General features: G+C 36.5%; 5 protein-coding genes and 1 pseudogene across 5 annotated transcripts; 2 read left to right on the top strand and 4 right to left on the bottom strand.

The window, feature by feature from the left end:
- Nucleotides 1-88: 88 nt before the first annotated feature.
- Nucleotides 89-7,694, top strand: LOC18017581 (kinesin-like protein KIN-7L, chloroplastic). Its single transcript, XM_024156474.1, has 24 exons — nucleotides 89-196; nucleotides 808-1,085; nucleotides 1,170-1,267; nucleotides 1,471-1,560; nucleotides 1,810-1,862; nucleotides 2,418-2,483; nucleotides 2,565-2,618; nucleotides 2,743-2,802; nucleotides 3,199-3,277; nucleotides 3,516-3,583; nucleotides 3,740-3,802; nucleotides 3,968-4,072; nucleotides 4,300-4,404; nucleotides 4,524-4,631; nucleotides 4,715-4,861; nucleotides 4,992-5,141; nucleotides 5,309-5,464; nucleotides 5,761-5,973; nucleotides 6,090-6,230; nucleotides 6,324-6,449; nucleotides 6,553-6,603; nucleotides 6,710-6,757; nucleotides 6,868-7,023; nucleotides 7,143-7,694. Exons 2-24 carry the CDS (start codon nucleotides 835-837, stop codon nucleotides 7,692-7,694), a joined length of 2,940 nt encoding a protein of 979 aa, XP_024012242.1. The 5' UTR covers nucleotides 89-196; nucleotides 808-834.
- An 808-nt stretch (nucleotides 7,695-8,502) lies between these two features.
- On the bottom strand, nucleotides 8,503-9,354 carry LOC18017580 (calcium load-activated calcium channel). Its single transcript, XM_006399076.2, has one exon. It carries the CDS (start codon nucleotides 9,235-9,237, stop codon nucleotides 8,647-8,649), a length of 591 nt encoding a protein of 196 aa, XP_006399139.1. The 5' UTR covers nucleotides 9,238-9,354; the 3' UTR covers nucleotides 8,503-8,646.
- A 1,595-nt stretch (nucleotides 9,355-10,949) lies between these two features.
- On the top strand, nucleotides 10,950-12,413 carry LOC18017579 (annotated as a pseudogene).
- Nucleotides 12,414-14,190: 1,777 nt separating this feature from the next.
- LOC18017578 (zinc finger protein GIS2) lies at nucleotides 14,191-14,781 on the bottom strand. Its single transcript, XM_006399074.1, has one exon. The coding sequence runs from the start codon at nucleotides 14,779-14,781 to the stop codon at nucleotides 14,191-14,193; it is 591 nt and encodes a 196-aa protein (XP_006399137.1).
- Nucleotides 14,782-15,744: 963 nt separating this feature from the next.
- Nucleotides 15,745-18,350, bottom strand: LOC18017209 (histone-lysine N-methyltransferase ATXR4). Its single transcript, XM_024156169.1, has 7 exons — nucleotides 17,725-18,350; nucleotides 17,428-17,483; nucleotides 16,900-17,026; nucleotides 16,590-16,659; nucleotides 16,308-16,490; nucleotides 16,148-16,219; nucleotides 15,745-16,047 (listed from the first exon to the last, which is right to left on the bottom strand). Exons 1-7 carry the CDS (start codon nucleotides 18,082-18,084, stop codon nucleotides 15,929-15,931), a joined length of 987 nt encoding a protein of 328 aa, XP_024011937.1. The 5' UTR covers nucleotides 18,085-18,350; the 3' UTR covers nucleotides 15,745-15,928.
- Nucleotides 18,351-20,536: 2,186 nt separating this feature from the next.
- On the bottom strand, nucleotides 20,537-23,974 carry LOC112086741. The gene is made up of 4 exons (XM_024156332.1): nucleotides 23,659-23,974; nucleotides 22,285-22,626; nucleotides 21,095-21,318; nucleotides 20,537-20,967 (listed from the first exon to the last, which is right to left on the bottom strand). Exons 1-4 carry the CDS (start codon nucleotides 23,878-23,880, stop codon nucleotides 20,652-20,654), a joined length of 1,104 nt encoding a protein of 367 aa, XP_024012100.1. The 5' UTR covers nucleotides 23,881-23,974; the 3' UTR covers nucleotides 20,537-20,651.
- Nucleotides 23,975-24,920: the final 946 nt, after the last annotated feature.

Genomic DNA, 24,920 nt, shown 5'->3' with positions numbered 1-24,920 from the left:
GCGAGATTTTAGAACTAAATCCTCTTTACAATCGCAATCAACGAACTGATTAATGACAATGATACTGCTCTTAAGTGCTGCTTCTTCTACGTAATCGCACTCTCTCTCTCTCTCACAATCCTTTCTTCTCCATTCTTTTCTTTTGCATGCGATTCGGCTTTTAGCGGCGGCGATGCTACATTGATTCACTGTTGAGGTAATCACTTGCTCCATTTCCTGGCTTCACCTGAGAAAAGCTTCGACCTAACTCGCATTTTTATTTGTTTTTGTTCCAAGTGTTCGAAGCTCTTACGTAGTTGGCAAATTGGGTAAATTCTTATTCGTCCATTTTCCGTCTTCCTGCGATTGTGATTCTATGATTCGCGTGGCAATCAGTCTTACATTGTTTTCGTACCCATTTTATTTGTTTTCAAATTGTTTTCACCGAGGAATAAATTGTGAAGAAATCAGAAGCATGAAGCTTGGTGTTTTTAGGCTCTTCGGTTTCCTGAAAGTTATGAAATGATAATCCCCTGAAACTTCCCATTTCAATGTCGTCGTTCTAATTTGCTTGTAGCTCAATGTGTTTTCTTGTGGAGTGTCGTCTGTTCAATTGGCAATAGAGACCCTTGTAGGAAACAGTTTTGAGAAACTAAAATTTCATATGAGGCTTGAGTGTGATTCCAATTTGGAGTTTTTTTAGCTCATCAGAAAGTCAAGCTTAATTCTGTTTGCACAATTTCGTTCTGTACAATGTGTATATCTTTAGGAGATTAACTGATTTGTTTATTGATAAAACGTGTATTACTTGCTTCTTTTTGTTTTCAGTCTCCGGAAGTTCGAATTTTGTTTCTGATGATGGCATCTAGACAAGTATCAAATTCTAGAAAATCTGAGTTTAGCAAGTTAAAGGCTGCTGACTCCCCTGCATCTTCAACAACCTCTTCCTCAAAACCTTATCCAGAGACATCGGTGGATAGCCACAGCTCCCCTACTTCTTCATCTGCTCGAAACAAGCCTCTGTTACACTATACAGGAAGTGTACCGCATACTGCTGTGCAGTCCAAAGAAAATGTCACAGTGACAGTTCGATTTCGTCCACTCAGGTGAATGGTGATTTTCTGTATAGGATTCAAACGCTGAGTTGATGTTCATTCTGTGAAGTTGACATTGGTTTATGCTTGACATAGCCCACGAGAAATCCGCCAAGGGGAGGAGATTGCGTGGTATGCAGATGGGGAAACAATTGTGCGGAATGAGCATAATCAATCAATAGCTTATGCCTATGGTTAGTCATAACAGTCTGAATGAATAGTGTCACAAGTTTCTGTGAGCTTCATAAATGTTGTACTTAGAGCATTGCAACACTCTTGAATACCAAATGAGGTATTAAAGTGTTGTGGCATAAATTGAAGTTTCGTGCATCATGCATTAAGGCCTGAATTAAACTCACGTCAAATTTTGGTCTTGAAGCTCTGTCCTTTCGTGCAGATCGTGTTTTTGGGCCTACAACGACAACTCGCCATGTCTATGATGTTGCTGCTCAGCATGTCGTTAATGGTGCTATGAAGGGGACCAATGGTATGGGAGTAAACACTTGTTTTTTGGTTGGCAGATCTAGTTAATACTTCACTCTTGGAATAGTAAAAGATATATATATTATATCAAAGCACCAGAACCATGAATAGTTTGCATGACCATTCATTTGGGACATGAGATCTTTGAGTTGGTAGACTGTATCTAGTCCTAGTTTTAGTCTCTAGAACAATTTTTTATTTGTTTCCCATTTTGACTTTAATGTAGTGACTTTGAGTATTAATCCAACCACAGGGACCATTTTTGCATACGGAGTGACAAGCAGTGGAAAAACTCACACTATGCATGTAAGATTCACTAATCGTGATAATTCTTGCTTTTCATCTTCTTATAATAAAGAACGTATTAGGTTAGTACCTTGTACAATGTCTTGCAATGTGTCATCCAAGACAGGCTTCTCTGTCAGAGTCATTTACCTCTTCCTTTGTTTCTGGCTACATTACTGAGCTGGACACAAAACTATCAATATTAAAGGTTCAAGTTAACAGGATTATTCAAGACACCCAGAAATTCTTGTAAATGATAGACAAAATGAATAGTTTAGGAGCAAAGTTTTTTTTCTATAGTAGCCATACAAAAGGCAATGGAACTCGATGTTTAGATCCTAAATGTTCTGTTTTTTTTTGGTATTGGATATTTGGTTATTCTCCTTCTAGCTATGGTTGCTCTATTGACCCTAGAAAGCCATTCTGTTACGTGATTTAGCATTTGGCTGCACTCTTTAGGTTAGTTGATTTACACACTTTGCGACCTAGTAGAACTTTTCTCCTATGACACTTATGATGCATAACATAAGACCACTAATATCTCATGAAGATAATTTTGTTGGGTTCAAATGTCAGGGGGACCAAAGATCTCCTGGTATTATACCATTAGCCGTGAAAGATGCTTTCAGCATTATACAAGAGGTACTTCTTAGGATGTTGATTAGTCGAATTCCCTAGCCTGAGTACTAGTTACGTCATACAGTTTTTTTTTTCTTCTTGCAGACACCAAGGCGAGAATTTCTCCTACGTGTTTCTTACTTGGAAATTTATAATGAGGTGCTACTCCCTACCTGCTTTTATTCTCTCCATTTCCTATCATCAACTTCACCAGTAGTACTGAATGATAATCAGATTCTGCTTTTGATTTTTCATAATATCCTTAAGGTTCATCTTACTTCAGGTTGTCAATGATTTACTGAACCCAGTAGGACAAAATCTGAGGATCCGAGAAGATGAGCAGGTACTTGTTTCAATTTTGGATCCTCTTATTTACTTTTTTTTTTTTTCTTGGGAACAAGCTTAGTTGCTGTCTCATAACATCTTTGTTGTGACTATATTGCTCATCATAGAATCCAACCCTCGACAACATAATTTCTTTTAATCAGAGGAGACATCTTTCTGGGCTAGATGCTTGAAAGTACTAGTTCCATCTTTTTTTAAAATGAAATTCCCTGGGATCCTGCAAATACAGTGTGATTCGGGTCACATTTCTTATTCAAGTATACTAGATTTGAAGTTGCTCCTGTTAACTTTTGTATGGCCTAAGAAATTTAGAATAAACCTGACTACATATATTTCTTTGAGTGTCTTTCCCTCTAAGATTCTGCACTGAACCTCTCTTTATTACTAATTACAGGGAACCTTTATTGAAGGCATTAAAGAAGAAGTTGTGCTATCCCCTGCTCATGCGCTTTCTCTTATAGCAGCTGGAGAAGGTAGGGGCTTCCATGTTTCTCTTTAACTGAAAAGGCTTATTCTAGAAGCTAACGATTTGAGCGGGAACTGTCCCAGTCATTGTAAAAATGTGTTTTCCTCTTATGTGATGTGATATAGCAATTTTAAAGACTATTTTTCTCTTTCTTGATTCAATTAGTTTCCTTTCATTCTTAATCCTTCTCGTGAATCTAGTATTTTTCATGCAAGTCAGGTTGATAAAATTTCGTTTGTTGACAGAGCACCGACATATTGGATCCACAAGTTTTAATTTGCTCAGCAGCCGGAGCCATACAATGTTTACCCTGGTATGTTTATTTTTCTCCTTCAAAGTATGGAGAGACTTATTTCTTTATGCACTTGCTATGTCATTGCTTTCCCCCCATACAATGTTTGGCTTTCTTTCATATTTACCAGTAAAGCTATACCGTTTCTGAAAGATGTTAAAACTGGTTTGATCGCAGACCATAGAGAGTAGTCCCTTGGGTGACAATAATGAAGGTGAAGCTGTACACCTCTCGCAGCTGGTATATAGCTTTGTTTTTATCCTGTGATTTTATGTTCGGTTATATAGCCTACTTTTCTTCAATTCTGGAACATGTTCTACTCTGATAAACTTTTATTATCCCACTGTCTGAACACTTACAGATGAACAATTGATTAACTGCCCTTAATTTCGCTTATATCTGCAGAACCTCATTGACCTGGCAGGTTCCGAGAGCTCGAAGGCTGAAACCAGTGGTCTAAGGCGCAAGGAAGGGTCTTATATAAATAAAAGTTTGCTGACTTTAGGGACTGTGAGTTCTTGGTTATCACTGTTTTCCCCGAGCAACCATAGTTATTCGAAGTTTAGTTGACTTTAAGAACTTCTTAGACATTTTCTCTTGAAATAGATCCACCCATAGATTGTTTTTTTTTCTTCCTCCTTTTCAGCTCAAAACCTTGGTTGGTTCTTGCCCTTCAATCAGTATGTTAAATAATCTCCCATAAGCTGAAGTTGGATGGTTTTTTTGTAATTTTGTAGGTTATATCAAAGCTTACAGATAGGAAGGCTAGTCACGTTCCATATAGGGACTCTAAATTAACCAGGTTGCTTCAGTCCTCATTGAGTGGTCATGGACGTGTATCTGTAAGTGTTATTACATATCTTTTTTTTTTTAAAAATGCAGACACAACATGACCATAGGCAGCAGAAAACAATTGCTTTGATCGACGTAACTAATTGATTCTTCCATCTGGATATGGTAGCTCATATGTACAGTGACTCCTGCATCAAGCAGCTCCGAAGAAACACACAACACATTGAAATTTGCCCATCGTGCAAAGCATATCGAGATTCAAGCTGCACAGAACAAGGTCTTAGTTACATCTATCCTCTCAGCTCAGTTCATGTCTGCACTGAAGGTTCTTTCTTGATTTCTAACCGTATAAAAATACAGATAATTGATGAGAAATCATTAATCAAGAAGTACCAGCACGAGATTCGCCAACTCAAGGAGGAGTTGGAAGAGCTTAAACAAGGAATTAAACCAGTTTCTCAGCTAAAAGATATTAGTGAAGATAATATTGTTCTCCTGAAGCAGAAAGTATGTTTTTCTGTCACTGATTCCTGCTTAAACGTTTGCAACGGACCGGTAATACTTTACTGTGTTGCGCTTCAGTTTTGGAGACTTGAAATCTGCTTTGCGTGCTTTTCTTTTGATGTGATTATAAAAGCTAGAAGAAGAGGAAGATGCTAAAGCAGCTCTCTTGAGTCGAATCCAACGGCTGACAAAATTAATTCTCGTGTCTACTAAAACTCCACAAACATCACGGTTTTCTTATCGTGTTGACCCTCGGAGGAGACACTCATTTGGAGAAGAGGAGGTAGAATCACTTGTTTAGCCTGGACCATTTGCACATCCTTTATTTGTTCTTTCATCAGGATGTTTAAAATACTTACTAAACCATATAAAACATTAAATTTATTCCCAACAGCATGTTACCCGATTACTATTTTTTGGTTGATCTTAGTTGATAATATGCATGGCCAGCTTGCTTACCTACCATACAAGAGGCGGGACTTGATGGATGATGAGAACCTTGAATTCTATGTTTCTCGTGAAGGGAATCCTGAGATTATAGATGATGCGTTTAGAGAAGAAAAGAAGACCAGGAAGCATGGACTGCTGAATTGGTTGAAACATAAGGTACACATCTGAATGTAGAAGTTATATGGCTTTGTGACACTTTTACCGTTGGTTGTTCTTATTGAATTTAGAGCATTTCCCCCAACATCATAACCTCATATTATAGTTAGTACTGTTGCGAACAGTGTCTTGCCCCTCATATATCTGACCCTCTATGTGCTTCAAAACAATTATGCTCCTGGTGTGCATGAGATATCACACAGCCTCATTCCCCTTAGTGGATTGTCTTCTTTTTTTTTTTTTTCCTGGAGGTGCCTCTCTTGCCATTTTTTCTCTCATTACTGTTTTACTATCAGAAAAAGGACAAAAATTTGGGGGGATCAAGCATCAGCGACAAGTCCAGTGCGGTCCAGTCCAACATTACACCGTCAACTCCTCAAGGGGAAGGCAGTACTTTTCATACAGAATCAAGACTTTCAGAAGGCTCACCATTGGCTGATCAACTCTTAGAGCCTAGGGAAGATAAAGAAGCTCATGAAGACAGATCTCAGGAGATAGAGACACCTGAGGTGCATGGAGATTTTCTCACAGCTGATAGCCCATTCTGTTTCCATCAATTTGCTTTTTTTAGCTTCCTTTAGAACAACTGATCCACGATTTTAAGGCATTGTTTGCATGTTCCCAGACTAGAAGAAAAATGATCGACCAGATGGTAGTACTGAAGGAACACCAAAAGATTTTATCTGAGGAGATGGCGATACAATCAAGGTCTTTTAAACGGTTGTCAGAAGAGGCTGCAAAAGCTCCTCAAAATGAAGAAATTAAAGTAATCTTAACTTTCTGTTCATTAATCTTTATCAGAATTTTTAATCAAATTATGCATATATATACCTTCCCGGTTGTCTTTGGATTTATGCAGGCAGAGATTATTAACCTTAATGGAGACATAAAGGCAAAAAACGACCAGATTGCTAAGTTAGGGAAACAAATTTTGGATTTTGTAATGGCATCACATGATGCATTGGATAAGTCTGATATCGTGCAGGTGAATTATCCTTTACAAGCATCACACAGTGGCCTTGTGCTGCTTGTTCTGGCATTTATTGATGTTGAATTTTTCTCTTAAGTGATTTCGCTCTTTTCTTCAGGCTGTTTCTGAAATGAGGGCTCAACTAAATGAGAAATGTTTTGAACTCGAGGTACTAAAACTCTTTCTGTTTACACAGTTCTTCATCTATTGATTGATACTTCACCTAAGATGGCTTTGTTAAAACCCTGCCTTATACTTTTTCATTTTATTTACAGGTTAAAGCTGCAGATAATCGAATCATTCAGGAACAACTCAGCCAAAAGGTTTAGATAATACTTCATCTCTATCCCTAATTTTAACGTTTTTAAAAACCTTCGAAGCTAGTGTGCAGACATATCAGAGAAATCTGTAACTTATCAACTCTTTTCTGCAGACACGTGTATGTGAGTCGTTGCAAGAAGAGGTTGCAAACCTAAAGCAGCAGCTCTCTGACGCCCTGGAACTGGGAGATATCAGATCGGTCACAAGTCACATGCAACAATATTCTGAAACCCCAAACAAACATGAGGAAAAGGTCATACAAGCACAGGTGCCATATATTTCACGACTTCGTATTTGTGGAAAAAAACTTTTACTCTTCCTCTCTTATAGTTGATTTTTGGAAAACCTGAACATTTTGTTCACTGTATCTGACTGAGACATGACCAGGCATTTGAGATTGAGGAGCTTAAACTGAAAGCTGCGGAATTAAGCGACTTGAAGGAACAACTAGAACTCCGAAACAAGAAACTTGCTGAAGAGAGTTCATATGCAAAAGAGCTTGCTTCAGCGGCTGCTGTTGAGCTCAAGGCATTGTCTGAGGAAGTAGCAAGACTTATGAATCACAACGAGAGACTAGCAGCGGATTTGGCAGCAGCGCACAAGAGCTCTGTTACACCACGAGGCAAGACCGGAAGCCTGAGGAATGGAAGGAGAGAGAGTCTTATAAAACGGAAAGAGCAAGACAGCTCGTTGGTGGAACTGAAGAGAGAACTAAGGATGAGCAAGGAACGTGAAGTTTCATTTGAAGCTGCTCTTGTTGAGAAAGCTCAAAGAGAAGCCGAGCTACAAAGAATAGTAAAAGAGTCGAAACAAAGAGAAGCGTATCTAGAGAATGAACTTGCTAATATGTGGGTTCTTGTTGCCAAGTTGAGAAAATCAGAAGGAGCCAATTCAGATGTATCTGACTCAGTATCAGAGACAAGACAAATCGATCATTGATTATGATTTGAGTTGCGATAATTGATTTTGAGATTCGTGATTTTGAGTTTGGGCATTGGTTTGAAAATCTAATTTCCTTCTGGAGGGCTTGACTTCTTTTGTTTGTTTGTTGATAATACTGCTGTAAAGGATACTTCCTAAAGGCAAATAAAATCTCTCTTGTGCAAACCAGATCATATTTGAATCTTCTAACTTGCATTTGCTAGGAAAAATTCTCTTTATGTCCTATAATCAATATAAACAAAAGGCAAAGCAAGTTCAACAAGAAGCCTAGTTGCAATGAGTGATTTTCAGTACATGTATATGAATAGACATCTATATGTTCATCACTAGATTGGCTTCAAAACTCCCTTGTAAATCCTTTCCAGCATTTAAGACTTTTAAGCTGACCAGTTTACCATTATAACTGAACCCTGGTCATATATATACACAAGTTCTATGGTGCAAAGATTCAATCCCTCACTAGTCTTACATTTTCTGCGACGCTGGTTGCTGATGACATGACCTGAGCGGCTCAGGCTGAACCTCTCTGTAAAACTACCAAATTACATTAAATAAAAAACCTATCCATGTATACTCTTACTCTCATTCTCTTGCTATCTGTATCGTTCAACAACCTCTCATTTCAATAATTCAATCTCCAAACAATCCATATGCATGAAACCTCAAGCTTGGTGCACAAATGAGCACAAAGATCCCGATTGTATTTGCAGTAAAGAAAACCATATGACCTGTACCTTAAGATTGCTACGACATCTAAGCCTTAATGAGGAGCAGAGATTATGTAATGCTTGTGTACAAGCAAACGGAATCAAAACCGGAAACTTAAAACTTGGAACTTTGAATCAAATTCGTTACATTTCAGCTAAAAAAACCACTAAATCAGCATTGAAGAGCTCAGAATTCATCAAAATACAAGGCGACAATTATGCATCATCAGATCAGACCTGAATCAATCCGTCTTTGGATCCGGCATGGGGAACAACCCACCAGCACCAGCAGCTCCTCTCGGCGGAGAGAAGCCTAAGAACTTCTGGAGATTGGTCCTTATGCTGATGGAACACAGCAGATAAAGAAAAGCCATGGAGCAATCCGTTGAATCTTCGCCTTTCAGTCCCCTGTGCGACATCTTCCTCACAATCGTGATCGGGTGGAAAGGAAGCTTCGCGACGACTTTCCCTTCGAAGAGCGAGTTCAACAATCCGAAGACGACAAAGAGCACGAGGGCCACAACGGCGCCGGATTTAAACTTGAAGAGCGACAGATCCCGCCTCGATTCCTTGAGGCTCGTCTCCACGCGATCGATCTTCTTCGTCTTCGACTTCTTCATGTTTAGCTTCGAGGAAGGGTTATCCGTCTTCATCGTTTCGAGCTTCTTGGAGGCCTTGTCAATGGAGGATTTCAGGGATTTGTAGGAGTTCGTGCGGTAGATTAGGATCCACGAGATTGCTTCGCATACCAGCGCCGTGCAGAAGGAGATTCCGACGACGGTGAGACTATCGGCGTACTTGAAAGAGGCGAAGAGCGGAATCTCGGTCGCCATTGCGCAGACACGGACCTGATTTCGTCTCTCTCTCTCTCTCTCCGCTCTTCTCTACCAGCAAAATCTGAAGCTCAGAGATTTTTGATATTTGATATTTGAAAAATCGCATCTTAAAATACTCTAGTTTGATTTTGACGAAACTTAAAATACTTGTTGTTTTGGTTTGGCAGAAAACGGCATAACATGCAATATTGATTCTCTTTTCTCTCTCTCGGCGCACGTGTAATAATATCATTGGTTCTATATTGCAAAGCGTGACGCCACGCGCTTGAAAATGTAAAAATATTATCCCACTCGCACCTCGTGCGCGTTGCGCGCGTTAGGCCAAAATCGAAAGGTTAACAACCCCCTTTCAATTTTGCTTGTATTTTGCCAAAACGCGGTCCTGCGTTTTATTTGTTAGTCGATTGTCGTTTTGGTGTTAATTTAGTGAAAATAGTAGCATTGCTCCTAGCTCTACTTATTGACATCAATTTATGTTATTTGCGTTTTGCTTGTTATCCATTGCCGTTTTGCATTAAGTCTTTTTTTTTTTTTTTTCTCATTCTGGGTCGAAGCAAGCTACAGTATTCGCCTTTTCGCATCCATGGCCTTGTCTTCATTGTTGGCTCGCTCTCGTTTCTCCTCCAAAACTGAGCCGTGCTCACCTTGTGTTTAAAAAGGCGGCTGCCTTAGGCCACCATGATATATCTAAATTTTGTGGTATGAATTTTAAATTTTAGTTAGAAATAAGCTATTGTGTATATGTAAATAGTATCTCTTTTATTAGTTTTTCATTGATGATTTTCTATAAACATAGTGAAGTTAGGCTTAAATCGTTTCTATGTTTAGTCATTATTAGTTTTCACATATAAAATTTACATTACTTATCCAAAGTTGATTTTCTTTTGATTATGTTTTCTATTACTGTTTTTTTCCTTCTCGTACATTATTTTTCATATATAATTCATATAATTCATTTTATTTTATATTTTTCGTTTTTAAAAAAATACAATTTGATCAACACAGATGTTATAAATGACACATTTACATACTCTTGTAATAATATCTTTTAATATTGAAATTTTATTTGATATAGTAAACTGTATAGTTTGTTCCTAGACTGAAAATATTGAATATAGTATTTTTATAATATTGGATGTATTTTACTAGGTGTTTCATGTTTTTATCAACATTTTTTTGTATAGAAGCCACATTTTTAAATTTCGCCTTTAAGCCCCTTCAAACCTAGACACGGCACTGCCAAAACTGTTTCCGGAAGTTACATTCGACGGCGAAGACAGCTGATGACTTGACCGCAGTTTCTACGGAGAAGGGTCGCCGGAATTGGTGGTCGAGCTCTGCTCTTGTCCCGTTGGCGATGGCAGCTTTCTATCAGCGAATCATCAGCTAGGTTCGTGTTCATTTTTTTTTTCCTTCTCCAAAAGTCTTCACATTTATTTGATAGCTCGTTTCTATTTCCCTGCAGAGATATAAATATTGGCGGAAAAGATAGCACTGAACTTGTAGTCAAAGGGGAATACAATGAGGTTCCTAAGGAGCTTATTACCGAATTGAAAATAATCCTCGATGTGCTGCAAAAAAATTTTGAATTTGTTTTCTTTATTCATGTTTTGGGCAATTTCTATCTTGAAATTTCTGATTTTTCGAGCTTATTCATTAACAACTTCACTTCATATTATCTGCAAAAACTGCATTTTCATCATTAGGAAATGGTTTGTTCTGAATTCAGCTGCCTGACTATTTCCTTGTGTGTTAAGGTTAACTTGACAACGGACTACGATGAGAGGTACTTCCATGGAAAGCCTCAGAACAGTTTTCACAAGTCAGTAAACATTCCTGATGTTGTTGTTTTCCCGAGGTCACACTTCTCTCTTGTGCATTGTTTTCTTTTTTGCCATCCTGATTTGTTGGCTTCAATGAAGCCACTCCCTGCTCTTGAGCAAAAAAATAATTCAAGCAGCATTTACCCTTTGGTTAGGTTCCTATAGTAACATATGGTGGTGCAACATCGATCGAAGGTCACACCTTGGCTCCTAAAGGAGGTGTATGCATTGACATGTCATTAATGAAGGTATTCCACTCGTTTTTAATCTGACACCGGCTTTCTATATTTTCAATTAAAATCATGTCACTTTTGTGTCATGCAGTAAACAGAATATGGTGTTTCATTCCAAGAATTAGTAGTTTCACAAAGTCTATGTTCGAACCTGCTTATGTTTGTAAAGGAAGATAATTAGAAAACATGTTTCTCGTTTAGTTTGGCATGACGGGACTACTATCATTTTTCCTGCTGACATGACTTGTCTTTATCATTTTCTTACATTTAATCTTACAGTGTGCGTGTAGATGTTATTGAAATTATGTTTTTGTGGCATCGAGCTCTTCTTATGTCTGATTGTCCTGAATCTTGTATCTGAGCTTTGCAGAGGAAATTGGGAAGAGCTTTTGGTCGCGGGTCATGGTGAGGATAACGAAGATGGTGAAGATAATGAAGATAGGGGAAGCTGAAGAGGATGCAGAGCCTGATGCTTCAACTTCTGGTAATATTTCTTAATCACACTTGTTTTCAATATCAAGAAATTTCACATTTTTGTCTGTGAGAGAGAGTTCTATATCGTACAATGGTTGATAGTTTGTTGCCGTAACGTGAGAACCGATTGATTTGAATCGACAAGTTGCAGTATAAGCATCATTGACTGTCCCTTTTTCTCCATTGAATGCTTTTGCCTTATCATGAGTTTTGCTTTGACTAGCCGTGTTCTGATATTTGCTGTGTTTCTTTGTGGATGAAAGGAACGACAATGTATGATACAGGGGAGCTAAAAGTAACAGTGACAACAAGCGAGATATCTCGAGAAGAGGATGAGCCTGTTCGCAAGGAAAAGACCCAATCAACAGAATTAGGTTCCACGGCCAAAGCTTCCACAAAACAGCTTGTGCCTGTGAGGAAAACCAAACCCTCGAAGCAGAACAGGAAGCACAAGTCAAGTATCAAAACTATGAAGAAAAGAGATAAAAGAAACAAGTAAGAGGAATCAAGTCTTCGCGGCAGCTATAGAGATCTAAAAAACTCATCTTGAAATACTCTAGTTTTGATTTTGACGAAACTTAAAATACTCGTCGCTTTGGTTTAGCTCAAAACGGCATAACATGCAATATTGAAAATAGTAAAACGAGACCATTTTTACATTTAAAGTTTTTTTTCTTCCCTCAAATTTAAAGGGCTTGTGATTTGTTGATTTTGACTGATATATAGAAGTTTGGAACTAGAAAAAGAGATAAAGACAAGACTTTCTATCTGTCAGCTCGTAACCTCGGTTGTAGCTAGATAACAGTTTCAAGTTCGACTAGGTTTTGGATTTCATTTTTTGGCTGAATTGTTAACTAAGGTAATTTTCAGTCTTTTTAGATCGATGTTCGTTTTGTATATTTTTTTCCTGCTTTGGATTTTTTTTTTTTAAATCATAAAAAGATTTGTTCGAATGGCAAGATTTCCTGACAAGACAAAATAGGGATTCTTCGTCCTTAGATAATAAACCACCTACGAGAAAAAAATGTAATAATTTTCATGTTATAATATAGTACATAGAATCTAAGGACTTATTTTATGTTACACCCAAAAGGCCAAAAGTAATGTAGAAATGGTAAGCCAAATAAATAAAAAAGAGACATCGATCATTTTCTTGGGCTATATTTAGGTCATAAAATTTTGTTATCATTGTCCTTTTGCATTCCACATTATTTAATTTTTAGAGGGGTTTTGAATGAATGTGTGGGACATGAAGTTACGTTTTGTTTATTATGAAACGTTTCCATTGTACTTTGTACAACCGAAAGTTAGATTGAAATTAAAAATAGATATAGGACGATACATGTACCCACCACCACGGTCTTTTCTCACATCAGACATCAATAATTTGATTTATACATATTAACTATAGCTAGGATCTGATGTTTAGTTTCCTCGAATAATCAATCATAGACTGACTCAATAGAATACATTATTCTAGTTAAGCTTCTCAGTTCATACGTAACTAGAATTGGAAACGCGCGCGTCTTATTGTAGACTGGAGGCAAAGGAAACGTTTCATGACAGAAACTGAGTTATTAAATACTACATACAGGCGTTATATATACATCAAAGTTCCTCGCATCAATAGCACATTTTAACCCCCAAAAAAAAAAAAAGAACGTTTATTTGGTTTGTCTTTTGGTAGACTGGAGGCAAAAATAAGAAAGATAATTTTAAATATGTTCAAGTTAAACTTAGTGGTGATGTATTACTTGGGGACCCTTTAGCGATTCGATTTAGATTTGAGAGTTATTGTTATTGGCGTGGACATTCCAGAACCAAGCAATACATATTTTTCAAATCAAATCAACTAGATGCATCATGCATGTTGCCAAAATTGAAGAAATTAAGATGAAAAGACTCAACCTAACAAATATATATGTTATTGAATTTTCGATTTTTTAACTAATTTTAGCAATACTTTTTTTTTCAAAGAGAGAATTTTTAAATAAAGTGGTTTGTTGGCTGAAAAGAAAGGTGCAAAGTTAACAATGTATGTATTTGGGTGATACACGGGTTGTATAGTAAAAATATGAAAATAAATCAGTGTTCAGATTAATTAAGATAAAATTAGTATATTCATATTCTTTTTAAAATATCCTCAATCATTTTTTAAAAAATATTTCAAATCTCAGAAACATATATGAAGTGGCACTCAGTATTACTCGGTTTAGCTTAAAGCTTCATGAGTTATTGCAACACGTACGTTCTAGTTCTATTACAAGCTCACCGTTGAGAGTTCTTTATTTCATCTGCATGAACTAGTTTAACCGTAGAATATGATGTCTATAAGGGGATTAACTATTATACGTAAGCAAAACAAAAAAAAAACTATTAAAATTAAAAGAAAAAAAAAACTAAAGATTTTCAAAAAGGAACTAGAGGCGTAAATCCAAACTCACGTGGTCCGGCACATTCGTCTTGGACTCGTAAAATAAGTCATGCCTGTTCTTACCACCACCAACATACCTCGGTCTACTCCGGTGATCTCCGATGAACAGATGCGTATATCTATTGTAAGACGAAGGGTAAGGATTAAATCTTGATGATGAGTTATACCTACTCCAAAACCCTAATCTAGCTCCATTGATGCGAGGAGCTTCAAGGCTAAAATGATCCTCGTAGAACCTAGAAGCAGCAACGTGGTCATGGTGGCGGTGGAAGAAAGCGGCTGCGTTTGGATGGAGGTGGAAGCGTTTGGTTTGTTGACGCTCTCTCTTGTGAGCGTTTTGATGGCCACCTAGGGCTTGTGAAGTAGGGAAGTTCCGGCAACAGTAGTGGCACTTGAATCTCTTGTCTTTGTCATTGTTATGATCGATACTACTTTCGTTGATGGTTTTACTGTCCTCGTAGTAATTGTCTTTGTAGTCAGATTCTTGATGAGAAGTTCCAAACTCGAAGCCAAAGAGGCGAATGGGTCTTTCCTTTGGGGAGAGAGAGTCGACTTTCATGAAGTCATATATCTTCATTTTGATATGGTGAGGGTGGTGACTTTGGAGGCTAAGAAGAGAGAAGAGAGAAAATTGGCTGAGTCATGTGTTTGGTAGTTGTCTAAGTGCGAAGTCAAGTGCATACTCTGGCTTTGTATGTTAAATTTGCAACTTACAAGTACGGTCTTCTCTATGTCTCTCGCATTTAATTCCCGATGGGGTATATATCTGTAAAGGACATTGAGTAAATACGTATATATAAAAGCACATTTGGTTTGTAGTACTAGTATCCATATGTTTTCTTAATTTCTTCTACCTACGTTATTTTTAATTTGCTACGTCTTGTATAGGTTGATATTGATTAGCCAGAGAAGGAAAAAAAAAAGAGTCTAAACTATATATTTGATGATCATGATACAAAAAATTTAATGATATTATATGTTATACCGTACGTCGTTATATATAGTCTTGAAAATAAAGAATTCAGCAGAAATATAAAATTAATAAATGTATTTAATTGATGGCTATTTTGACGGATTAAAACCGTTGCTAATTGGTTATTTCTTAACAGTGATTTGAGTGGCTAATATAACTCGAATTCGATATTGTGTTGATGATAATTTCTACCCGTTGAACTACCATCACTGTTATGTCAAGTCAATGTTTTTATGAAGAGATTTAGTACATTTATTTGATGTCAAGATTAGATATATATATATCTTCAAGGTTACTATTTCTATTTTAAATAGTGATAGCTCAAGACATTGATGGCCTATGAGGCCATGCCTTAAATCTTCCCTCGTGATCTAAGTACAACATTTTTCTTATGGTCATTAACAGCCATGAATTAACATATGTATAGAGTACAGTTCTTTTCAGGTGGATCCCTCAAATTAATATAGTTAGATGGTAAAGTGTGATATGTCACATCTTTGTTTCCTCACCTGCACGATTCTTAATTTTAGTTTGCATTTTTGTTTTTGCGTTTACGAGTACGCTGGTGTTAAAACTTTCTTTATGATTAGTGTTGCTTTCCATGACAAATAGTGAGATAATGTAAGTACATTTATATAGTTTGGTCGGTCTAGATTAAACGCCATTGATAAAAGCGACTTAATCGTCTTCTCTCGCTTATTACATTAGATAAATGAAAAGTGAAGATGAGCAGAGAGGAAAGAGTTACTGATCAGTCCCCGGACTGGCATCGTAAGCAGTTGCAGCAGAAGCCAAAGCCTTGAGAGAGTAGTGTTTGTCGAGCCTCATATCCCATGCTTGCATCTATATAACATATCCGAAGCTCTTCACCTGCAAATATGCAGTTTTACCATTGAAGTGAGATACCCGCAAGATTGAGACTCATGTTAACTATCTAGAAGTTTCTGTTTTAGGATCAAAAAGACCATACCTTCTTCGACATCGCGAAGAGTCATCAACCTTGCATCTGCATTCTGCAACCATAATATGTGTGCATTGGGATCTGTGCATGCACATTCAAACTAGTTATCACTTTCTTTTTCATAAACAGGTGAAATCAACAAAGAAAAGAACAAATTAAATATTATTACCACAGTCATGATTGTAGAAGGATGGCAGCATATAAACGGCATGGCCAACTGCACCTTCACCTTCCACAGAGGCTGCAGCCAGTGAAAGAAGGTCTTCGCCACATGAGCCTCCAACCAAATCAATACGAAATGCATTGATACGAATCCGGGCCAGAACAGCCGTATACCACTGTTTAGTTAAAACTTTTCTCAGAAGTTAAGGGCTATAAAACAGCAGAGAGATGAAAACAAGAGCAGTGGAAATAGAATGGATTTGAAGTAAAAAATTAGCTCCAAGGATACAAGCAACATCTTCATCCTTGAAGTTTGCCTTCCTGAATGCATTCCATAACAAACCATAACCGTCCTCTATCTGAAACAATATTAATGAACTCGTCTTGAGATTTTCTCATGGCTGTGATGAATATTACAGCGACAAGCTCAGCTCCACAATAGTGTAATGCAGGGACAAATAAACCGATTACAAGAAACTCAGGGAATGTAATCCAAAGTTCACAAAACTTATTATGTATGCAATCAGCCCTTTGTCTTTTGACTCCAAGTTTTCAAAATATATGATCAGTGTATTAATTTTTCATCCTCAATAACTCACCTTTGAAATCATCTCAGAAGTTAAAGCAGCTGGTTGAAGTATGTCAAGAGAGTCAGCGGAGAGAGCACCTGATATTATCATACAAGACAACCTCTTGACCATAAGCGGGTACTTGAAGTTTTGAGTCCTGACACAAAGATAACAGAGTGTAATCATCATTCGTGCCAATAGAACATCTTAATCGTACTACTAATACCAGAGGATAGATTTGAGGAATCATATTATAGCCTTTCGCATAAGCAAGACAGACTACTAGATATATCTTCCTCAGTTCCATTGAAACCACTATAGAGACAACAACGTATATAAGACTTTCTCAATGCGGAACTGACCTCAATAACAAACACATTCAATCCAAAATCATACGAAAAAGGCTTCATGTGGAAAAACAAAGAGCAACGTCAAGAACTTGATAATATGCTCAAATGAAAAAAAATATAAAGGAAATGAAGCTTGTATACAATAAATATATCTCTGTGCACGTATGTAAAGGCGAAGAAACCAGAAGGACAAGGTTGAGTATCATACCTACAATAATCAACAAAACTTGACCAATCAGCTCTTGTTTCGACATCATAAAACCCCTATAAATCATCAAAACAAAAATATATATGTCGTGACTCAAAAGTACAAAGGTCAAGGTTGTGATTCATCTCTAGCAGGAAAACAGATAAAACGATGCCTTTTTTTCCATTGAAGCATTTCGTCGTACACTTGGTAAGCGTTACTTCACACGGGGACAACACAGAACAAAAGCGGTAATTGGGGAAGCAATCCAATAGCATGAAAGAGAATCATACAGCATAAACAAATTAAAAATACGACCTTTGCGTTCTCTTGGCACTCTTGGCTGCAATACGAAACTCCACAATCATGAAATTTAGCAGAACCCATGAGTTTCTTGAGGCAGAGATAGCAGACGGAGTCGAGCGAAAGAAGGGAAGGGCTAGCTAAGACGGGCTTGGCCGTGTGTATAAGATCTCCAGAACCAATTCTACGAGTTGCGAAAACAGCTCGACCCGCTGACTCGGTGAGTCCGACTCGGATCGGTGGCGGCCCGGTCTGACAATCGCCGTCTCGACACGAGGCAGCAGAAGAAGACAGAAACGAAGGTCTATCCAGATATGGCAGAGGTTTAAGGCGCGAGAGGTAACGGCTATAACGAACTAAAGCAATTCGCGACATCTTCGTTGCTCAATTTTGCTCCACAATCTTCTTCTTTTTATTTCTGTCTTTTTCACATGTAGCTTCCTCTGCATTCTAGTATGAACCTCCTCTAACTTTTTTTTTTTTCCGTTGGTGATTGTGACGATGGTAATTCAGCAATTATATCCATCCAAATATAGATACGATGGTAATTCAGCAATTATATCCATCCAAATATAGATACGATGGAATTTATTTAGTGTATAACTATTTTTTTTTTTTGGTTCAAATCATTTCGTAATAACTATAAAAGCGATATATTGCTCACTGCAAGAGCGATATTCTCCCTGAAACTGAACGAGGAGTCTGGTTTTGGAAAGAGTGGCATATGCCCTTGTCAAGTGGTCACAGAAAGTTGGCGGTTGGGACATTGATGGGTCCACGGAAGGAGAAACAGATCAACTGGTATCTGGTCTGGCCCCCTCGAAAAGCTGATAAACCATTTGACACCTAATCTCGACAAGTTTGCAAAGATTATCCAACATGATGCAGTATATGTATGTTCTTCTATTCCTTGTTAGCTTCAGTGTTTCTCTACTGCTTTGGCTTTTTGGTAAGCATCTGTGAAGCGAGATTTGCAAGTTTGGATGGTGTTATCTTCCAAACAGGCAATGGATGTCATTCAGGATATCAAGATTTAAATCGTATGGAGCCAACGAAGGAGGAGCTCGAGCAAGCATTTTACCAAAGCATGTACATTTCAACAACCACCAAGAACCTCAACGTACTGCTTAAGAGGAAACAACGAACGGGTTTGGTTATGGAAAATGCCTAGTGCTCTTGCAAATTTGCATAAGGGTTTAATGTTATTGTGAATGTGCCAATAATGCTTTTGCTGCAAACAAATAAGAGCATTTTTAATGCTGAAACGTTCAATAGGTTTTTCATGGATTTTTTTATTATTAAATTTGAGAAATATAAAAATAGAAAAAGAAGGAGAGAGAAGTTAGTGAGAGAAAAAGAAGAAAGAGAAAGGAAAATTTTTTTGTCTGACCAATTAAAATCTGCCATGTATGAGAAGAAACGTGGAAAAACGTCCCCAAATAAGAGACGTCTCGGCCAAATAAGAGATGTCTTGGCCGAAACGATGCATTATTTTTAAATTAATAAATTTCTGCTAAATATCCTCTAAATATCCCATTAAAGATGTTCTAAGTTTTTATTTCATACCAAAAAAAAAAAGTTTTTATGTCTTGCTGGGTGACAGGGACTTTGTCTATATGTTTGTCTATATGTTTCTTTTAAAGCAACTCAAAAAAAAATCAAATGTCTATATATAAATTGCATCCACATTCAAAATCATCAAACTTGCTTCATATATATCTGAATTTCTTTAAGCAAACAAGTCTTAATATTCGTTTAGCAATTTTCACAAACAACATTGAAAATCTTAATAATAAGGATATCCTTACATAGTAACCCGTTATCGCATATCCTTGGAGTCTTAACTCACATTTAATTTTTGCCTCTTGATGTTGCTTTCTCTCCCACCACGTTTTCCTTCTTCTTTCTCTTTGGCCTGCAAACAAACAAACACCAAATTAATCTGACTAAGCTTAAATAATTATTTGAGTGATTTTTCTGATTATTATGCTTACCAATGAAGCAGTGCGAAAATCAAACGGATTCACTAATACATGTTGCTTGAGTTATTACCTCTCATCAATGTCTATTTCACTATTAATAGAAGCAGTCATGGTCGGCCCAAAATCATATAATGCCTAAAACGTATTTTAAAAATAATGCCCTAAATCGGTACATAAATTTTTTTTACGACATATTTTCAAAAATATATAATCAAAATAATGTAAAATATAACTAAAACATAAAAATTTTTTTGCTTAAAAGCGATTTAAAAAAAAAAAAAAGTCAACAACTTAACGTTCACACCTAAACCAAAGTGTACCGCGACCTTGCCAAACTGCATGGTTAAAAAGACAACTTAACATTTACAAAATCAACAATTTAACAAAACATAAGACAAAATACAAAATACCTTTGTGCCCAAGAAGACAAGTGTATCAATCAAAGATTTGGGCTTGGGAAGTTCGAGGGAGAATTGTGAAAAATATCCCATCAATCTTGCAGCGTCGGATTTGACGTCATAGCCAATCAAATTTTTTCCGTGGAACCTGCGGTAGGAATGAATGTGGATTTTCGAGATCCATTTTTTTCTCGAACTTTCTGTGGCTTCCTCGTATTTACTAGGTCCAAACACGCTCGTGAGTACACCAACTTTCCCAAGCATATCAGACACAAGCATGAGCCCTCCGAACTGCAGAAACCCAGATCTTCTTTGAATTCAAGGTAAGCAATTCTTCTGTCGCTCATGTTTTAGATCTGAGAAATTATAGTTTTTTTTCTAGGTTTGATAGTGGCGGAGAAAACTTAAAAGAAGAGGCGGACAATTTATTAAATAAGATTAGTTAAGGAGGAGGCAGGAACATACTAGAATTATTGTTTAAAAAGGGCCCCATAAAGTTTAAATTGATGCAAAAACACCCTTCTACGGTTTGATATTACAATTTTTTTTGTCTCTTATCTATCTAAGAATAATAAGCTGTGAAATGCTGTTTTTGACCGTCTTGGTGGTAAAACTCCATCTTCATCTCCTTAGGAGGAATAAAGCAATCGACGGAGAGGCCAGGCACGTCGAATGCAACATCGTCTATGGTCCATCTCTCCTCCATTCGAGTCACTGAGATTCCTCCTTTGAGAGTCTCTCCAAATCTTGATATCAACACATCCGTTTTCCCCGAGTGTGCGATCACCACTTCACTACCTTCTATTGCACGGTAATCCTCCATCCACGACGACATTGAGGTCTCCCAATATGTTGGAACAGTTCCGGGTATCTGAATCCTGCATTGACGTACAAATCAAACCCTTAATTTTCTCAAACCAATAATGGTTAAAACTTTGGTAAATGCAAACCCTAAGTACCAAGCCAATATTGAAAATAGCAAATTCATTGTTGTTATGCACGTACCTAGTTAAGGAAGAGTCTTCAAGGCATACTAAGAGGCCGCTTTTCTGGCTGAAGTAACCGAAGGCGACGTGTTTGATCATCTCGGCCGTAGAGTCGCTGCGTCGTGATAAATCAATTTGGTCGGTCGATAACTTGAGAACGAAGCAATCCTTTCCGTTGATTTCTTTCTCTCCAACGAATTGTGCCGATGAAAATACTGATGATATTGTTAGAGGATCCAACCCCTAATCGTGAGTAATTCACATAAACAATCTCCATCAATAGAAGTTACATTATTCATCTGATTTTCACCAATCATAGTAATCAAATAAAGATATAAATATAAATTTGAAGATTGTTGAGATAATTTCTTATTAGAAAACATATACATGGATTTGTTATATTTTAGATTTGTTATCATATTGCTCTTTGAGACGGAACTCTGGACCACAAGTACCAAACAACAAAATAGAAAAATACCCAACGTAGACGACAATACATAAATAAGAAGTTCAAACAGAAACCTCCTTCACTCTTTATTTAGTCTGACCGATCTGAGGGTAGTAGTTTAGAATTATAAAAGTATTATTGTTAACTAGGATGTATGTACCAGTACCACTACAAGGGACCACTAACACATAATGTATTATCCCTAAACTATAAAGTTGGGTTTAAATAACTATATATCAACTTTGAATCTCTCTTCCAAATTCCAACCTTTAAATCCATTTTCTTAAGCGCGTGATAAAGTCAATTAGTAGCACGTGATTTAGGCGAAAAGAAAAATCTCAAAAGAGAGCTAAAAAAAAAGCATCCCCCAAAGTAGAAATGTTAGATCCAACAGCATCTTCTTCTTCTTTGCCTAAAGCAAACTCATTAAACAATTATATGTGTCTTCAGCTTTCAGTAGATGCATGCATGGGACCATAGAAGATGCATTTGCTATCGTATATTGAATTATATAGATCACTGATTAATTGAACATTGTATAAATAGATAACTATTAGCAATTACATTTTGAATTTTGTGCTATTTTAGGATATTTCTCTTCTATTAAGTATGCTCACACTACAATAAGTTATTTTCAGATTTCTACAAAACTGAGTCATTGTTTTTTTCTAAATTTTGAAACACTTAAGTCTAACTAACAAAATAATCCTAGTTTTTTTTTTTCTCTAAATACATAAAAGATAATTAAAATATATACTCACTTGTAGAGCACGCCGCAGAGGTCGTATAGCGCCTTTAGCAGCATGATCACCGAGCCACGGTGTATAGCGCCAAGCGATTTCTCCATCACTTCCGGCGGCAACTTTATGGCCGCCACCAACAAGTTCGATGAGCCATTTTTCCGGTAGCATTTGCCACATGACGAAGCATCCCTTATGAGATACAGACGATGCAGTACCAACCGAGGTTGAGCCATTAAGATCATTTACCATAGTCATTGTAATTTTTCCGGTCACAAAAGTGTTTTTAATTTCTCCTCCAAGTTTCTTGCATCCCGTTGCTGCAGCAAAGTGTTGTATTATGTATTGTGCTGATGATGATACCTTTAAAGGTCATAATAACTATGTGTTAGTATAAACTACATTCACATGACATTTAAGCATGGATCTTATCCTTAACCTTATATTTTCGTCTATCACTATCTTTTTCTTTTAGCAAGTTTATCATTATGTTGGACATCATATTTTTGTTTGAAAATCTGGACTTCATATATATTGTAAATAAACCACGGAGAAGAGTTTTTTTTTTCTTTTAAATAGTAAGCTTTTGAATGACAACATTTGAGACTATGATATGTACTTTTCAATCTAAATTTGGGTTCCAAAATTTATGTATCACAGTATCATCTATCACTCTTTTTAGGAACATTTCATAATAAAATGAGAGAAAAAATTATCTAATTCAGATCTGAAAAAGGAATAATTTAAAGGGTCTCCTGGAATTATGTATGGATCTAGTGATATAGGCTCTTGCATTGACTATACTTATTCTCTTTTTTACTGATTTATTTATTTTGCAATGAATATTTTTGGCTCGCTTATTATATACACCAGAGTAGTTGAATTTTGTTATGTGACATGACACTGACTTATTGTCCAGATATTTAGGCAAATACTCGGATCATGAAATCTTTTGAAAACAAAAAGGCTATAAGTAGGTGATATGTCTAGCAATAAATACATATTTAGCTAAAGAGGACTTTGGAAAAAAGAATTAAAAAACAAACATACAAACTCAAAATTTAATGTAATCCCCCTGTAATCTTTATTCTCTGATTAAATAGGAGAAATTATGTATTATTCCCACTGAGATGTATATACACAACCCATTTATAAGGTGTCAAGTAGTGGATGAATTCTGCCAAGTTAATAGTTCTAGCACGTCCAAAACGTTTGATCTGATTCATACAAAAGACATTTGAGATGACAAAACATATAAGAACATCATATTTATATCCAATCTAACCCACCAATATTTGTTCTTTAGCTAGTTGAAATAGATGAATTTCTTATATATATATGTATAATATATACATATATATGTAGAGTCATATACATATACGGCATATACGGTACCTGTTGGAGAGAGATTTTGGAGAGAGGAGGGACAGGGAAGAGAGGGCATCCAAGAACACTGAGAAGAACCTTCATATCTGGTTTTTTTTGGAAGACCATAAACTGCAATTGTGTCTTTATCCATTTCTTCCATGATTTCGATCTCGTTGACCTTCTTCCTCTTTCTTCTTCTTGTTCCTCTTGATCCATCGGTTCTTCCATCAATGGAGCTAATCTCTGCATATTATCTCTATTTTTTTCTTCTACTTTTTTTGTTTCCTCTGTTTGTGGTTATTTCTTTCTCCCTTTGTGCTCAAGCAGCTTATAGCCTCAGTGCGTCTTGTTCACCTTTCTTTTTCTTTGTTTGTTAATTATTGTTATTTTTTCTCTCTCTTTATGGAAAAGTTATATTGGCATAGTTCGTCACCACCTTTCCTTCTCTCTAACCTTTTTTAAAGTTTTTTTGTGTGTTGAGTACTTCTAGCCTTGTTATAATTTAGCTTTCTTCTTTTCTTTTGACATTTGAATATGATTTTTCAACCCCACATGGAAGATTCAGAAAAGCTGAAGCTGAAAAGGAATTAAAGTGTAAAAAAATGTTCTATCATTAATGTATGATATTAGATATCAAGATTCGAGTTAACTTTTAAGTTATAATTAACCAGCCTCACAATGGGTATTGATGAGGATCTGCTGCTTCTTATTTGACTGAGATGAATAAATTATATACTATGATTAGGATCCAGCCATTAACTTATAAGAAATGGCCTCTTCTCACATGAAAGAAACCAGTCGGAATATCCAAGTACTAAAATAGATTTTGGAGAAAGGAAAAGTTTCCCTACTTATTATACTGCACTATATAATTTTGTTATAATGTACATAATTTTGTGTTTAAAATTCTAAATTATACAAAGTTTTAAATTACCTGCACACAATTGCTAGGAACTTAACTCTAAATCTCAAATAAAATAATAAATATACTTTCTTAGATATTTTTATAATAATACTTCACTCTAATTTTATGAAAAATAGTTTACACTTGTAGACAAGTGTAACCTCAGCTCTACAAATGTTCTCTTGGGGCCTGATCAAACATTTACATATTAGAAAAACCAGTTTAAAATTGGCTGAATATGACAAAATGTAACGCTTGAATTTCAAATAATGAAACATATATGGTATTGAAATTCAAAGTTTGGTCGGATGAAGATGAAAGTAAAAGGAACGCAAGGAGAGGTGACTTGTCCACGTCGATTTAATATATCCGGTATGTCTAACAT

The sequence above is a fragment of the Eutrema salsugineum genome, unplaced genomic scaffold (assembly GCF_000478725.1).
Source record: "Eutrema salsugineum unplaced genomic scaffold, Eutsalg1_0 scaffold_2, whole genome shotgun sequence".
Taxonomy (NCBI): Eukaryota; Viridiplantae; Streptophyta; class Magnoliopsida; order Brassicales; family Brassicaceae; genus Eutrema; species Eutrema salsugineum.
This window is presented reverse-complemented; position numbering and strand designations above follow the sequence as displayed.

What these genes read in the sequence shown, in the direction of transcription:
- LOC18017581 (XM_024156474.1), top strand. Translation starts at nt 835, where the DNA reads ATGATGGCATCTAGACAAGTATCAAATTCTAGAAAATCTGAGTTTAGC. An exon ending in GTTCGATTTCGTCCACTCAG is followed by an intron (nt 1,086 to 1,169) that starts GTGAATGGTGAT and finishes TGCTTGACATAG; the next exon opens with CCCACGAGAAATCCGCCAAG. An exon ending in CTCAAAATGAAGAAATTAAA is followed by an intron (nt 6,231 to 6,323) that starts GTAATCTTAACT and finishes GGATTTATGCAG; the next exon opens with GCAGAGATTATTAACCTTAA.
- LOC18017580 (XM_006399076.2), bottom strand. Translation starts at nt 9,237, where the DNA reads ATGGCGACCGAGATTCCGCTCTTCGCCTCTTTCAAGTACGCCGATAGT.
- LOC18017578 (XM_006399074.1), bottom strand. Translation starts at nt 14,781, where the DNA reads ATGAAGATATATGACTTCATGAAAGTCGACTCTCTCTCCCCAAAGGAA.
- LOC18017209 (XM_024156169.1), bottom strand. Translation starts at nt 18,084, where the DNA reads ATGTCGCGAATTGCTTTAGTTCGTTATAGCCGTTACCTCTCGCGCCTT. An exon ending in CTTCTGAGATGATTTCAAAG is followed by an intron (nt 16,660 to 16,899) that starts GTGAGTTATTGA and finishes ATATTGTTTCAG; the next exon opens with ATAGAGGACGGTTATGGTTT. An exon ending in CAAGGATGAAGATGTTGCTT is followed by an intron (nt 16,491 to 16,589) that starts GTATCCTTGGAG and finishes TTCTGAGAAAAG; the next exon opens with TTTTAACTAAACAGTGGTAT.
- LOC112086741 (XM_024156332.1), bottom strand. Translation starts at nt 23,880, where the DNA reads ATGCAGAGATTAGCTCCATTGATGGAAGAACCGATGGATCAAGAGGAA. An exon ending in CCAAAATCTCTCTCCAACAG is followed by an intron (nt 22,627 to 23,658) that starts GTACCGTATATG and finishes TGACCTTTAAAG; the next exon opens with GTATCATCATCAGCACAATA. An exon ending in GAAGACTCTTCCTTAACTAG is followed by an intron (nt 20,968 to 21,094) that starts GTACGTGCATAA and finishes ACGTCAATGCAG; the next exon opens with GATTCAGATACCCGGAACTG.